This window comes from Budorcas taxicolor, chromosome 13 (genome assembly GCF_023091745.1).
Source record: "Budorcas taxicolor isolate Tak-1 chromosome 13, Takin1.1, whole genome shotgun sequence".
NCBI lineage: Eukaryota > Metazoa > Chordata > Mammalia > Artiodactyla > Bovidae > Budorcas > Budorcas taxicolor.
The window spans coordinates 25,516,627-25,533,086 of NC_068922.1; the positions used below are offsets into that span (position 1 = coordinate 25,516,627).

The window sequence follows — 16,460 nt, forward strand, 5'->3', positions numbered from 1 at the left end:
TCTTGCACAAACTGTACTCATTTTAGGCTTAAGTCATCTAGGCCCCTTGCCATCTTCATCACCAAGTTTCTACCAACTCAGAGTTCTCTTCACCACCTCATTTCTGGATACTCCAATACACACCCCGATGATCATTCTAGCTACTCCATCTTGAGGCAACATCACCCACCTTAGCTCAAATGACTTTGCCTTCCCTCCACCTTGGCCACAGCAGCCCCAGCTCTGAACAAACCTTTTGGCCAACCCAATGTTATTACCTATCCCTTTTCCCACAGGTACTGAAATTTCCCTTTGGCTTTTTGCAATCCCTTCTAGAGAGGCTCTCTACTTTTCCAGTATACCGTTCCTCCTGAGCTTTCTTTATCCTCCTGACCCTTGATGCCATTAGCTCACCTTGAATTCACTCTGAATTTGTGCCTGCCCATAGCCAACTTGATGTGAATCTAATTATCGCAAGCTCTACTGGAGAGAATGACACGCGTGCAGGGAATATCTCCACAATACCTTATTTCAAACCTCGGTGAACCCTCACACTGCCTTCCTTTATCTTTCACCAAATTACCTTGTTTTTAAGAGGGCTTCTTTTAACACTGATAGATGGGCTATTCACTGTTCCACCATTTGCTTTTTAGACTTTAAAATCTACCTTTCCAACTAGTCACAATGATTGGCCTCATCCATTATTAAGAGTATCTATTACTAAATAATAGTACTTACTGTATTTAACCATTCTACTGATGGCACAGTTGTTTAAAAGACTCTCACTACTGCTGGCTTCATAACTGGCTTTGCCATCTTGAGGCTACCTGCTCTTTCTGCAGCATGTGACCCTCCTGCTCAATCTTAACCTCCCCCCAGAACATGCGTGTACGCTCAGTCGTGTCCAATGCTTTGTGATCCCTTGGACTGTAGTCTGCCAGGCTCCTCTGTCCATGGGATTCTCCAGGCAAGGATACTGGAGTGGGTTGCCAGCTCCATCTTCAGGGAATCTTCCCGACCCTGGGATCGAATCTGGGTCTCCCACATTGCAGGCAGATTCTTTACGATCTGAGCCACGAGGGAAGCCCCTGCTTTTGCCCCCTCACCTCCATAAAACTCTGTTCCTTAGGCACCGACCACCCTGTCTGCTCTCTCCTACTGTCTTACTCATTCTTGGTCTCCTTACCTGGCTTCTCCCACTAAGTCTCTTACATCCAGGGATTTTCAGGTTTCTACCCTTAACAACAGTTTTATTTCCCCACCTTGTTCGCCAGGTATCCCCATCCACTGCGAAGTGAAAGTCACTCAGTCGTGTCCGACTCTTTGCGATGCCATGGACTATACAGTCCATGGAATTTTCCAAGCCAGATACTGGAGTGGGTAGCCTTTCCCTTCTCCAGGGGGTCTTCCCAACCCAGGGATCGAACCCAGGTCTCCCGCATTGCGGGTGGATTCTTTACCAGCTGAGCCACAAGGGAAGCCCAAGAATACTGGAGTGGGTAGCCTATACCTTCTCCAGTGGATCTTCCCGACCCAGGAATCCAACCAGGATCTCCTGCATTGCAGGCAGATTTTTTTTACCAACTGAGCTACCAAGGAAGCCCACTGATAAGCATCAGATATTTCTGTTTGCTGATGACTTCCAATCTATCCAGTCACCCTCCTGAATTCCAAACAGGAATTTCAAACTGCCTCTTGCGCATCCTGACCCATAGGCTTTATAGGCATTAGAGACTCAACTTGTCCAGAACTGAACTGAATGACTTCCTCTTTTCACACCTTTTCACGTCAAATCTAGGCCTGACCATCCTCTGCATGGCAAGTGGAGTGATCGTTTTTTCCAAAAGCATAAACTGGATGTTACGATTCCTTCTCAGAATATAACGATTTCTTTGCCCTTGGCAGGTGCTGTCTTGGAGAATAAGTCCCCTACAGTATACCAACTGTTCTATTGGACTACTGTACTCTTCAAGGTACTGTACTATAAGATTTAAAACGCTTTATTTTTTGTTTTTAATATATAATTTGTGAAAAATATTATAAACGTTATAGTACAATACTATACAACCAATTATGTTAGTTGGGTACCTAGGCTAACTTTGTTGGACTTACAGACCAGTTGGACTTGTGAACACGCTCTCTGAACGGAACTTGTTCGTATGTAGGGGACTTGCTACAGGTACCCTTCTTCAATCTCCAGCCTCCCCCTCAGCCTTCCACTCTTGGCTTAGATGTCACTCAGGGGGCCAACCTGACCATCCGAGCTAAATCAGCAGCCCCAGTCCTCCTCCAATCACTATCTCAAGACTCTCTTTTCTCTTCCCTGCACATATCACTGTCTGTGAGCATATTCTTCGTGTAGGTGCTTTCACACTGCTTGCCTGTGATCCTCTCTAGAATGTAAGGTCCACGAACACAGGGGTCTGTCTGGTTTTCCCAGAGACTAGAACACTGCCTGGAACCCAGCAGTGGAATAAACAGGAGCCCAATGAACAAATAAATGAACTCCTTTAAGACTAAAAGGCTTGCTGTGAAATTAACCCTGGGCAACAGAGTTCAACCCGAACAGATCAGTTACAATGAGATGTTTCCTAATGCAACCCTCCCACTCCTGCAGGCTTCAATCACAGACAGGATTATCTGTACAGTACAGGCTGATTTCTGAACAAAGAATCTTAAAGTAGGAAGTTGGCCCCACCCACCCACCACCCTCGCCACAGTTTCACTTTAAACCTGACACGTTGAAACCACTACCTTCCAAAGAAGCCAGCAGCCGTATGGCAAGACCAGATTTGATTCCAGGATACTGATCTTTGGGTACCCACCGGGCGATGGCTGACTTTGCGGGGTTCCCAGGGATAAAGAGGATTTGGTCTGCGACCCCAACCTCCCAACACCTTCTGATACTCCATACACATGCTCTCGAGTTCGCTCAGCGGGTCCTTTGGCAGACACGGATGCTCTCTCGAGGGGCGCTCATGCAGAGGCCCCACAGTAAGAGCCCTGGTCGGCGTTTCAAATCTAGAACTTTATGTCCTACTGCCCTGGCCAACTCTCGGTATCCTTTTTGAAAACACGTGAAGCCCGCGCTGGGGGAGTCAGGAGGGAGCACGTAAGCACGGAGGCCCGTAAGAGCCACCCGCGGGGGTCCTCGCACCACCCCCCCCCCCCGCCCCGGCGCCCAGGGGTGACTCCTGGTTGCCAGCGGGAGTGGGACCCGGAACCACGCGGGCTCAACCCCGGGAGTAGCGCATGGCTGTCGGGGGGCGGTGGGGACACCGAGGACCCGGGGGAAGGGTTGTTAATCGCGGGGTCAGACGGGGGAGGGGCAGAATGGAAGCGACCCGCTGGGAGGGAAGAACAAAGCCGTGGCCAGCTCGCTCCCGAATGCATTTCGGGCGTTTAATCTAAAAAGGAGGTGGGGGAGGGGGTGCCAACGAAGGAGGGGCGGGGAGCGCGCGCCTCGGCCCCGAAATCGGAGTTTGCATTTACCACGACGCCTCGCCCGTAGTCTGGCGCCTCCTCACGGTTCCCGGCCATGTTTCTCCGGGGAAAGCGGGAAGGAAAAGAGCGAGAGGGGAGGGTGACGGGCCGGGAGAGGGTGGGTGGGGGTGAGAGGGGGGACCGCTCCGCCCCTGGCCGCAGGGCGGCAGAGCCGCTGCGCACCCAGGACCCCAGGCCTGGCGGGACTCCAGCGCTTCTGCCCGCGCCCGCATCTCGGGCGGGTCCTGGGCGGGGGGGGGAAGGGCCCGGGGCGTCGGCGGGGGCGGGGCGGGGGGAGGGGGTCGGGACGCAGCTGCCGCGAGGCGGTCTCCACCTGAGCGCGGGTCCCCTGCGGCCACCGCCCGTCTGCGAGCTCGGGGACCCGGGGGACCCAGGCTGCACGCAGCTCGCCCAGACTGCAACAGAAGACGTGCCCAGGTCCCCCGCCTCCCTAAGTCTGTCGTCCCCGCTTTCAGGCTAACAAGGTCCTGGAATCCTGCCTGCTGACTTCTGGGTGCTCTTGACCGCAAGTAAATCCGCGAAAGAGCCTGCGGTATGGGATGTTCTCGAAGTGCGGCTGTGGACCAAACTATGATGTGTTTTTAAAACCCTCTAACTGCCCAGCTGGAAAGAGCTGTGCGGTGGTTTACCCTTGAACCAAACCCGCGGTTACAGGATCTGGACTTGGAAAGAAGGCCCTTCCTTTATTGATTTCAGGGCGGGGGTGAAAAAAGAGTTTTTTATACGTCATCCACTTCATCACTTTTTAAAGAACGTATGGTCAGAGTTTAATTGTTTCGGGTTGCAGCTTAAAGCCATAGCTCTTCTCAGATTCACGAGCCTTCTTTTATGAATCTTTTGCTAATTCAACCCCTGATCTCAGCTTTCCCCCTTACAGGGTCCTGGTTCTTTGTCCCTTCCTCCAGGGCCCGGCTCTCCCTTTAAATGTATTCACTGCCCTCGTCTCTGCCATCTCGCTTCATCCTTTGCAGCCGGCTCTGGTCTGAAGCCCCGAGCTGGACTCAGGCCTCTCCGAAAGACTATTTTGTTCATCTTCAAGTTCTGGCGCAAAGCAGGGAAGGACTGCTGATTTTGCTTGGTTTGAGGGGAAAATAGTTATCAATCCGTGAATGTCGCTCCGGGTGGGGAAAATATTAGTCATTTCGACATGGCCCGACTCAGCCCTGTGTGCCTTTCAGTCTTGTGTGTCTACAGCCAGCACGTGCGTCGCTGAGATTAGGCGCTGTCCTGGGGGCTCTGGGGATGGGCAGGGGAAAGGCGGCGGGGAGGCTGCTGTTAACCAGCGCTTAGGTGCTTCTTGCACAGATAAACGTGTCAGACGTCCTTGTTTGGGGCAATTTTTATAGTCTGACCCACCTCTTTTCTCAAAGGTGAGGCACCACCTTCTATTTTCATTGTCGAAGAGCAAGCCCAGGAAGCATCTTCACAACCAAAGTCACTAAAATTTCCAGGAACTGAAGGTGATCATCAGACTGAAGTGTCCAGAAGACTCTGGTGGGAAGCCAGCCACCCCACGTCGGGGCAGGTTACCGTGTAGAAGCTGTGTGCTCAGATTCAGACACCTGAACTGCTGAGAAACTCAGAGGTGGGAATGCAGTGGTTTACCTTAAGGAATCCCACTGTTACTGTGGCAAAGTAGGTTTACCCGTGGGTACATGGGTCTTGGGGACAAGAAACTTCAGTATCAGTTACAGATGTAGCTGCTCTAGAGAAATAAAAAAGCTACTACTGTGTGCTCAGCCCAGGCACTGTGAAAGATGTAAAGGAAATGGCAGATAAATCTTTCCTTAAAAGGGCCATTAATTTAAATGGAAAATCCAGTAGGTTCACAATGAAAAAAAAAAATCACTTACTTGAATGATCACAGAATCTCAAGAAGATCCTGTAGAGACCTACAGGACATCCTGTGAAGAATACGGAACGTGCACAAATGGTTTTTTAAAATTGAATTCATTTTATTTATTACCTTTGTATATTTTGATAACATTTTGGGTGATCTATTTATGCTTCTCTGCTTTGGACTGCATTAATGTAATACAGTATACATTTGACATCACAAATCGCATGTGCAGGAACCAATACCCAAGAATAACATCATCCACCCTGACTTTATTCTTAATCCTGATATGAGGACCAAGAGGCAAAAATTCTTTTTAAATCTCAGATTTCTGTTATGCATCTACTGCAATGGCTTTGGACGACAGTTCTGATTTTTTTAGTAATGATCCATATGAAGTTAGATAATGAGGCTAAGCCAATTACGTCCAACAATATGCCTCAATTTTCTCATCAGTAAGAAGGACAATACTGCATATGAAGTTTGTTTTTGTTTTTTGTTTTTTTTGCTCTGCTGGCTGTGAAGATGAGATTAACGTGAGGTGACATGCGAGAGAATCCTTTGAAAAATGCTATAAAACTGTAAGGTTTACTTTGAGATGCTGTGACAGTGTGTGACCAGTTGTTTATAATGTTATCTGATGGGATAATGACACAGTAATTGCCTTTTTAAGATGGGTGTAGGGTGACCAATCAGGGACAGTTATAATCTAGGGACAAGGTGGAACTGGTATGAGAGTGGATACAGTAAAAAAGATGAAAATTATTAAAATAATGGAATTTTTCACACACAAAAATGGTATTTTAGCTCAGATTGTCCATTTTCTGATACTCCTTTGAAGAAGCTAAAAGGATAAAGACTACGTCTTTGCAAAGTTAATAACCAGTAAATATACTTGCATTTTTCAGTCCTTCTCTTGATCCACTTTTTAGTTGGAGGTTCCTGCATTTTCAATTCCGAAATTGTCTAGTATCACTACCATGGTGAAAATGCAAACATATATGGTTACCTGAATTCTCTACCAGGCTAAAGGCTTTTGTCCTGAAAGTGTTGCAGGAAGGGGAACTGATTCCAGGGCCCGAAAGTGGGCTCTTGTCTATCACTTAGAAATGAATTGTCCAAAGATACACATGTGCTGACAAACCAAGAGACCTTTATTGGGAAGGGGCACCTGGGTGGAGAACAGGAGGGTGAGGGAACCCAGGAGAACTGCTCTGCAATGTGGCACACAGTCTCAGGTTTTATGGTGATGGGATTAGTTCCCGGGTTTTCTCTGGTTAATCATTTTGACTCAGGCTCCTTCCTTGGTGGCACACACGTGGCTCAGTCAAGGTGGATGCCAGCAAGAAGGATTCTGGGAGGTGGTAGGACACATGGAGTCTCCTTTTGACATTTCCCCAGTTCTTCCAGTTGGTGGTGGCTTGGTAGTTATATGTTCCTCACCAGGACCTCCTGTCATAAAATAACTCACAGATACGGTAATTGTGCCTGGCCAGGTTAGGCGGTTTCATTTAATGTGTTTCCCCTAACAAAAGAATATACTAACCTTTTGACAGTTGGTAGTTCTTGAACCTTTGCCAATATTAATCTTTACTGAAGGAGTGATTCAGTCTATGTGCTGAGTTGTTCTGAGCAGTCACTCAGTGACACCAGATTTGAAATCCAGAAGGGCATTTACTTTTTTTCTGAGTCCTGAAACATGAAAATAAACAAAAAACTCTCAGCCTGGGAATTGTGTTGAAATTCATAAACATGTGAAACTTAGTGACTCAGATTGTTAGTCATAGAGTCACTGGTTAGAGTCTGGATGAAGTCCATTGTGAACAAAGGCCAGTAATAACGATGATGATATTTTGCTTTTTCTTAGTGCAGAACAAAACCCTTTACAAATATTACAAGTACCAAAAAAAAAAAAAAGTGGCAAGATACTTTATTCCAGATATTCAGGTTAAGTAAGAATCTTGCTACCTTTGAGGTATTCTTTTCCCCTTTACGTAAATACAGAAAATAATATAGTTGCAAATGACTGTAACACAAAACAACTTAAGCAAAAGCCCAATTAGTATTCAATTAGCACAGTAAGCCCTCTTTCCTGGACTCTTGTCTGAAGCAGACTGGATCCAGTGTGTAGTCTTAGAGTAAGCAAAAAATAATGACTCCATAGCAGTTCTTACAAAACAACCCAGGAGCTAAATTCAGAATTTATGTTTTGCATTATGACACTTTCACTGGTAATTAACCTTACCCTGAGGAACACACAGAGGGTAAAATTTAAGTCTGTCTTTTGCGATAATGTCAGACACGAATAATACCATCAACAGTAAGTGCTGGGCTGCTTCAGAGATATCCTCCCACCATCTCCCCCATCTGACCGGAACAGGAATTGGAAAGGTTCAGAGAAGAATAATGCATCCATGTGTTCCTCCAGATCTCAGAGTCCTGGCAGCCGCCCTCAACTCTCTTGGCCACCATAAAGCAGTCATTGAAAGGACACAGCTGCAGGAACTAGAGGCTAAGGACTAAATAAATCCCAGGGCTGGAGGCACAAGTCATGTACATGACCCTAGCACAATACCTTGTGGTTATGAATGAGCGGATTAGCATCCAAGGGCGCAGTGGCAGCTTATGCAAAATTAATTGGCACCTCAGCCAGTGCCCAGTTCCTAATGGAAAGATGTCTACTTCAAATATACACACATACACACAGAACAAGGAAACCTTAGTTGGTGAAAACCTTTGCTGGTGTAGGAATTGTAAGGACCAACTGGACTGGGAGCTGAATATTCTCTTGGCTGAACATGGATTCTCTTCAGATGAGAGTTGATGTATGACATCCACTGGCAATATCCCAGGAATGAACCCAGTTCTTGTCAGGTTCTGCATTGTATTTTAGGGTTATATTTTAGCTTGGGGAAGAGGCTGAGAAGTGGTTTGAGGTCGAGGCCATCTCACATGGGAAAAGAGACTGAGAAAGAAAAAGAGATTTGGACACTGATCTACCTAGAGGAACATTTCCCAAAGTGTGTTTCAATTCATTTTTCTTTATGTTTGAAAAAGATGAAGCTGTGATTCATTATGTTTGAGAAACAATGAGATAAGCAAAGCTAAACATTTCTATCTTGTGGAATGTCTGGGAGTCTTAAATATGCCAACATGTACTGTCAATAGTCAAGAAGACTATAGCAAAATGCAGTGTTTCCCAAATTTTATTTTTTTTACCATGCAAATCTTCTTAGAGGGTGTTTTATAAAAGGTTTTTTAAATTGCATCATTATAAGATATTTATATTTATACTTATCTGGAAGTAGGCGATTTTATATGAACTTAAAGGCTATATTTGAGAGGACTAAATATTTAAAATACAGTTTTCTGACTATGCATTGTTTTTTGTTTTATTTTTTTTTCAAAAATATGCAGTAAACTTAAATGGACATGGCTAAGGCCTTTCTCAACCTGTGAAAGGCCATGGCTTTGCAATTTGTGCCATCCTTCAAATGGACATGAAACTTGATTATTTTAGAAGACAAGGATTTACTCTCACACCCACTCCCTCTCCCCCTGCCACTCATACTTTATTTCCCCTCTAACTACAAACAAGATCAGCCTTCAGAGTAGCAAGATAGATGCAAGCTATCTCATTGTGGCAGTCTCCTTTGGTCTCTCTCAGTAACTGCGGTGGCTGTGGTGGCTTCCAAAGGCCATTGTTTTTAGACACTGCCAGGATATAGAATATCCAGATGAGCCAAGAGGCAAAGCAGGGATGTGATATAGCAAGTCATTCGTTGTCATAGCCAGGACAATGAGATTCTATTGCAGTGGCCAGGTTCATAGTCCTGTGGGATTTGTGCTTGAAGGGACTGAGTCCCTGTGTTTTCTAACTTGGGACCTTTAACTCTACTGACTACCTCAGCTGCACCAGTGGGATTCAGGGCAAGTCAAACCTGATTCACAGAGGGTGAAAATTACTGTTTTAAGTTTATAACTTCTCATTTTAAGTTTTTGGTTTTGTTCCAGCTTTTTTAAGTATAATTGACAAATAAAAATTGTATGTATTTAAGATATAAAAGGGGTTTCCCAGGTGGCTCAGTAGTAAAGAATTCTCCTACAAATGCAGGAGACACAGAGGACACAGGTTCTATCCCCGGGTTGGAAAGATCCCCTGGACAAAGAAATGGCAACTCACTCCAGTATTCTTACCTGGAAAATTCCATGGACAGAGAAGCCTGGTGGTCTACAATCCATAGAGTCACAAAGAGTCTGACACGACTGAGCACGCACACACGTATACACGCGTGCACACACATATACACGCGTGCACACACACACACATACACAGGAGGTGTAAAATGTAGTAACATAAGATATACCTATACATTGTGAAATAATTAACCATAATCATGCTAATTAACATATCCACATAGTAATCACACAGTTGTCTTTGTGTGTGTGTGTGATAGCAAATATAAAATGTACCAGATAGTATTAACTGCAGTCACCATACCATACATTAGACGGCCAGAACTTATTTATCTTATAACTGAAAGTTGCTACATTTTTATCATCTCCCAAATTCCACCTCACCCTGAGTCCTCAGAAATTACCACTCTTTTCTCTACTTCTAAGTGAGAGTATAGAGTATTTGTCTTATTTCATTTAGCATACTGTCCTCCAGATGCATCCATGTTATCATAAAAGGGAGGACTTCCTGCTTTTTTATGGTAATAAGTCACTATACATATGAAATAAAATATAATTTATATTTATAAAATAAGATAATGTATATAATATATAATGAATGTATAGTATAAATATAATGGATAATATATAACATTACATTATATATATTATAATAGATATAGGTATTTCACATTTTGATAAAGATTGCATTAAATCTGTAGGTTACCTTGGGCAGTATGGACATTTTAACAATATCAATACCTTTTGATGTTATATGTAAAATAAACATATAGCACAAGTGTTTTTCCATGGGATAGTAAACTCTTTATAAATATCACTTGAAATGGCAATGCCAACCATTCCTCAATATATTTTTATTACTTCCAAATTTTGATTTTATAAAAATATATAAATAACTTTTTAATAAAATATTTATGTATACTTTAACTATTTCTGGTGGATAAATTCTCTAGAAATGGAATTTCTAAGTTATAGGGTATAAATATTTTTTAAGACTCTTGATATATAGTTCTAAATTTAGCTTGCAATATTAATGTCTTTCTTCAATGGAAAATTATAGTAAATCTCATGGGATTTTTAACTGAACATGAATAAAACTTTATTACAAAAATACTTTGAGGTTTGAGGATAGAGTAGTAGCTAACATATGTTAAAAGCTTAGTAATTGGAACTAATAAAAAGTCAATTTGAATTTATGATAAATTCTTAACTATAGACTACTTTAAAACAATGTGCTTTTATTGCTATAGTCCATGAAGTAATACCTAGACTAATGAAAAGTTTATGGTACTCTGTGTTAGGCTTTTGGCTCCAAGTCAGGCAGACTCAGCTTTAAAATCAGACTCCACCACCTCCTGCCTGACCTTGGGCAAGTTTCTTAATTTCTTTGCCTTATTTTTTGCATTTGTTCAATGAAGATAATGTTAGTTCCTACTTCTCGGGGCTATTGTGAGGCTTAAATAATGTGTCCAGATAACCTAAGGAGCGCACAATACATTTTATCTATTAAGAAGAATAATTTTAAATAGAATCCCTAATTAGAATTCCTGAATTAATAAACAAATCAGTTGAAAAGTTTTAAGTAAATAAACCTATACTATATCACTTACAGTTTCTTCATGTAAATGAGCCAGTATTTTCCATGAAATTATATTTGTTGTGTTATCAGCTTGATATATATATGTGCATGCTACATGCAAAGTTGCTTCAGTCATGTCCAACTCTTTGCAACCCTCTGCATCAGACCATAGCCTACCAAGCTCCTCTGTCCATGGGGATTCTCCAGGCAAGAATACCAGAGTGAGTTGCCATGCCCTCCTCCAGGGAATCTTCCCAACTCAGGGATTAAACCTGTGTCTGTCTGCATCTCTTGCATTCCAGGTGGATTCTTTACCACTAGCACCATCTGTGAAGATATATATATATAATTTATATCATAAAATTTACATATAAATTTAACAAAAGTAAGCTGTAAGAAAAGCCTCTGTAAAATCAATACAAATATTGATGGATTCTAATAGTAATGGAGATCCATTTTTTATTTACTGCTATATTTTTTTATGTTAGAAAAAATTAGCTTGATTTAATGCTCTTCATGTTTAGAATATGAAGGACAATAACATAAGTTAACTTCAAGATTAATGAATATTCTTCTGACAGATTTCCATCAAACATAAATGCATTTATAACTTACAGCTAAGGAACAGAATGACTGGATCAAACTAAAAGTCACTTAGCATTTTTCTAAGTGCCTCTGTAAGGAGCAGTTGGGGAAAGTCTTTTTTGTTTTTTTTGAAAGCTCTCCATGGCATATGGGATCTCATCCCCTGACCAGTGATCCAACCCACGGCCCCTGCTTTGGAAGTGCAGAGTCCTAAGTGCTGGACCACCAGGAAGTCCCAGGGAAAGTCTTTTAGTCGAAAGTTGTCCCTCAGTGAAGGAGTGGGCGTTGCATGAGGATCTGAGTGAAGCCATCCTCTGTTTCTATAGACCATTTTATTTGATATTTTGTTACTGTGGTCAGCGGTTTTCTTGCATTAGCACTCACATTACCTTAAATTCCCTACTATTTCTTAGTTCAGCAAAACTATCATGATCCTTTTGAACTCAAAGCTCAGGCCAACTTTGTGATTATCTGACTTTGTCTCTTGGCTTGACAAATAACCTTCAGATTCTCGTTGATTCATACCAAACCCACACAGAGCAAACAACGCTAAAAGTTGCACAGATGAGAAATTTTCAACACATCTCTAAGTTTAGAACATTTGAAGGAACATAAGACCAGAAGAATTGAGTTTATATGATAAGGCCGAATGCATTACCAGGAAATAATATGTTTCTCACTCTAGGGTTGATGTCATTGGCTTTTTACTCTCAGATTTTTCAGCATGTTCAGCATAGTCAGTCACAGAATATACACCCAGGTCACCTTTTACAGAGAATAAAGGAATGAGAGATGACTCAGGCTTCTCTGTGGGTCTGGGGATTTTGCCAAAGCTTAAGTGATAGAGACAGACTGTCTCAAAAATCATAAATGTCATACCTGGACTTTATACTCATTACCTTTTCACCTAGTTAGTCAAGTTCTATCACCTTTTATGATTTTTTTGTTGTTATCTGTGACCTTTTTGCACTCTTTTTCAACGTTTCTTTTTTAAGTCTTAAAACTACTTTATGTTACCAAGCTCTTGTTTTGGCATACTTCTTGGATTCAGTCCAGTTCTTGAATCAATAAGATTGAATTTTTTAAAATACCAAACTTTTAAAAATAATAAATACTGAGAATGTTACTGAAATAGTCATTTGAGTAGTTGTTCAGAAACCATTTTGTGTTAATTCGGAAAACCTGAGACATAAGTTTCCAATAATTGTTCTTATTTTTAGAGAGATTAGACATTTTAAGAGGTTTTTTTTTTTTTTTTTCCAAATCTTCTTCCACATTTTCTTCTTGTAAAAAAATAAAATTCAGTAAAAAGTAAAAGTCTGGCCTAAAAATCAAACCATGAAAAATCATGTAAAGTAACAGATAAGCAAAAATTCTCAAAATACGGCTGGCCTTTGCATAATGAGAAAAAAATAGAGAAAGAAGACAGTGGAAATAATTATCTAAGCCCAGTTTATGAACTTGTAAAAATTAATGGAGAATACAGGCAAGATGTTCTCTTTCCACAGAGCTCTAGGCAGCTCTGCTGTCTTGAGAGTCCCTAGGTTTGGAGGGTTAGAAGATTTTGCAAATGGGGGTGCCCAGGTATGCAAACTCCCAAGCATTTTACCAGGCCTTAGACCAGGGTTTCTCAGCCCTAGCAATATTGACAATTTGGGCCAAATAAGTATTTGTCACTGGGCTGGTCAGTGGATTGTAGGAAGTTTAGCTGCATCCTTGACTTTTACCTGCTAGAAGCCAGTATCATTCCCAGCTGTGGCAATAAAAATATCTCTAGAAAGTGTCAGATGTCCTCCTGGAGTGGAGGAAGGGGCAGAATCATTTCCAGTTAGGAATCTGTGTCCTAGAGTAACAGATCTTATGCTGGTCTCAAATGTTTCTACTCTGTTTAGAAGAGAGAAAGGAAAAGGTTTGTCTGATAGCCAGTACACCCATATTTAATTAGTCTGTAGCCCTCTCTGTATGGAATAACGTGAGAAAAGTTTGTGAGAGGGTTTTCTTTATTTCATGCTTTCTATAATAGAGAAACATAACCAAACACAAAGAAAACATTGATTATGTTTTGAACATAGAGAAACATATATCAAAGCTTGAGTCAAAAAGCAAAATCAAAGCTATACTTTCTTTTTATTATGGATTCAATCATTTCTATTTTCTCTTAGTCTTTCATAATGTATCTAATATTAATAGATACAGGGAATTCCTTGGCTGTCTAGAGGTTAGGACTCTGCACTTTCACTGCTATGGCCCAGGTTCAGTCCCTAGTTGGGGGACTAAGATGTAACAAGCTACATGGTATGGCAACAAAAATAATTATAGGACTCATTCATATTATTTCCATATCATATAAAGAAAGGTGAGTTTCAGTCAAGGCTGAGCAATATACTTGCCAAAGTACTGATATTTTAAATTCATGAGACTTATGGCAGGGTTCAGAAATGACCTTCTCTTCTTAGACCCATCTTTAATACAGAGCCACCCATGCTAAACTGAGCAAGCCGCTGCACAGGTGAGCCCACCTTACATAGGGGCAAACTAAATCAGGAGTCACAGCAGTGCAGTCTGTGCCCTGTCTCTGCCACTTCCTGATGGCCTTGGAGCTCATGACCTTGAGATTCAGTTCCTCCAAGTAAAAAATGAGAATCGTCACGATTCTCTGATAAGGTTATTCTGATGATTGCTTTGGTATCAGGATTACTGTCACTTGTGTTCTTCCACTTTTCCTCCTTCCCCTTCCTTCCTCTCCAGTGTATCTATTCCTTGCACATACCAAGATCCTCATGGGCCACAACTCTCACACACTTGTTCAGCCATGATTCTGAGTCCCAGCACTGCAGAGGGTTTGCCAACTTATCCAGAGTATTTAGAAAACTAAGATTGCATGATTCATAAAATTAACTAAGAGCTCTGCCTTTCAATTTCTTACTACTAAAAATGATTCTGTTAAATTTCCAAATGCTTAGATGTCTATGAACATAAAAAAAAAAAATCAAGTTCTCTGTGACAATAATCACCAGTCTTAGCACTGGGACGGGAGGAATATTAGATGTCGTTTGGTCCAGGAAGGACTCCTGACCTATAGTCAGATTGCTTTTACTAACAGTTACTCAGCCATTCGCAGGCACCTCATCTCATTTTTGAGTTCTAATTACTGGAAAGTTCTGATCTTGCCTGAACCTGTCCCTTTTGGGTTTTCTTCTGGAACAACACTGATTGCATCATCTTCTTCATCCACTAATGAGCCATATAATCATCAACTGTATGGGTCTATACTTTTACTACATTTAAAGACTTGATATGTGAATGTATCAAATACAAAGCAAGTAAACTAATTCTATAGGCACACAGCCACCTGAAGCATTCTACACCTTGCATTTAGTGAGTGCTGCAGTACTCTTGCCTGGAAAATCCCATGGACAGAGGAGCCTGGTAGGCTGCAGTCCATGGGGTCGCTAAGAGTCGGACACGACTGAGCGACTTCACTTTCACTTTTCACTTTCATGCATTGGAGAAGGAAATGGCAACCCACTCCAGTGTTCTTGCCTGGAGAATCCCAGGGACTGGGGAGCCTGGTGGGCTGCCGTCTATGGGGTCGCACAGAGTCGAACACGACTGAAGTGACTTAGCAGCTGAGCAGTGTAACTTGGAAGACTGCAGAACTCCCAAAGATCGGGATCTTCAGATAAAAAGTTTCATTGAGTCTGCTCATCAAAACTTCAGAACAAGAGTTAACTGGCAGAGAAAATGAGTTGCATTTGTTTTTGACTGCAGTGGCACTCAGATACTGACTTGTTACAGGCATGTAAGAATACTTTGCCCAGAGTACATTCAGATTCGCAGCTTTCCTCCAGAAAAATTGTGTCAAACACACTCCCATGAGGGGTATGAGTTGGAAACTCCATCCTACGTCCAGAAAATAGCATAAGAAACTTGATCGTGGCTCTTACACGGTTTGCATCTTGGCGCTTATACTACCTTTGTAAAGGAAAACAAGCCAAACATGCAAAATCCTTAGTACTGAAGTGGCTGATAAAGGAGAGACCCCATTGCATGTGGTATGTGCAGCTTACTAACTTAGAAGGCTGTGTCAGCTTTCTCAAAGATGATAACGCCCTCCAGTTTCCTTCCATCTTTTCTCTCAGTGCCTTGGTGCTATTCTGGACACCACTTTCTGAGGACACTTTCCGGCATCCACTGAGCAGCCTGTGTGGCCAGCCTGGTTTCCCAGTGCCTTTTCCATGATGCAGCCTGTAACATTCTGTTAGAATGTGCCACTTCACTTACACAGGCACTAAAGTGGATGGAAAAAGCTATGAAAAGCTATGACCAACCTAGACAGCATATTAAAAAGCAGAAACATTATTTTGCCAACAAAGGTCCATCTCGTCAAAGCTATGGTTTTTCCAGTAGTCATGTATGGATGTGAGAGTTGGACTATAAAGAAAGCTGAGCACTAAAGAATTAATGCTTTTGAACTGTGGTGGTGAAGAAGACTCTTTGAGAGTCACTTGGACTTCAAGGAGATCCAACCAGTCCATCCTAAAGGAAATCAGTCCTGAATATTCACTGGAAGGACTGATGCAGAAGCTGAAACTCCAATACTGTGGTCCCCTGATGTGAAAAACTGACTTACTGGAAAAGACCCTGATGTTGGAAAAGATTGAAGGCGGGAAGAGAAGGGGACGACAGAGAATGAGATGGTTGGATGGCATCACCGACTCAATGGACATGAGTTTGAGCAAGCTCTGGGAACTGGTGATGGACAGGGAAGCCTGGCGT

The 16,460-nt window shown here is 42.3% G+C and overlaps 1 protein-coding gene across 1 annotated transcript in view; it reads right to left on the reverse strand.

Moving 5' to 3' along the window:
- Positions 1 to 3,528, reverse strand: part of PRTFDC1 (phosphoribosyl transferase domain containing 1) — a 104,063-nt gene extending 100,535 nt beyond the window's left edge. The window contains exon 1 of the mRNA XM_052651115.1: positions 3,472 to 3,528. Coding sequence (XP_052507075.1) covers positions 3,472 to 3,519 — 48 coding nt within the window. The 5' untranslated portion in view covers positions 3,520 to 3,528. The remainder of the gene's footprint in view (positions 1 to 3,471) is intronic.
- Positions 3,529 to 16,460: the final 12,932 nt, after the last annotated feature.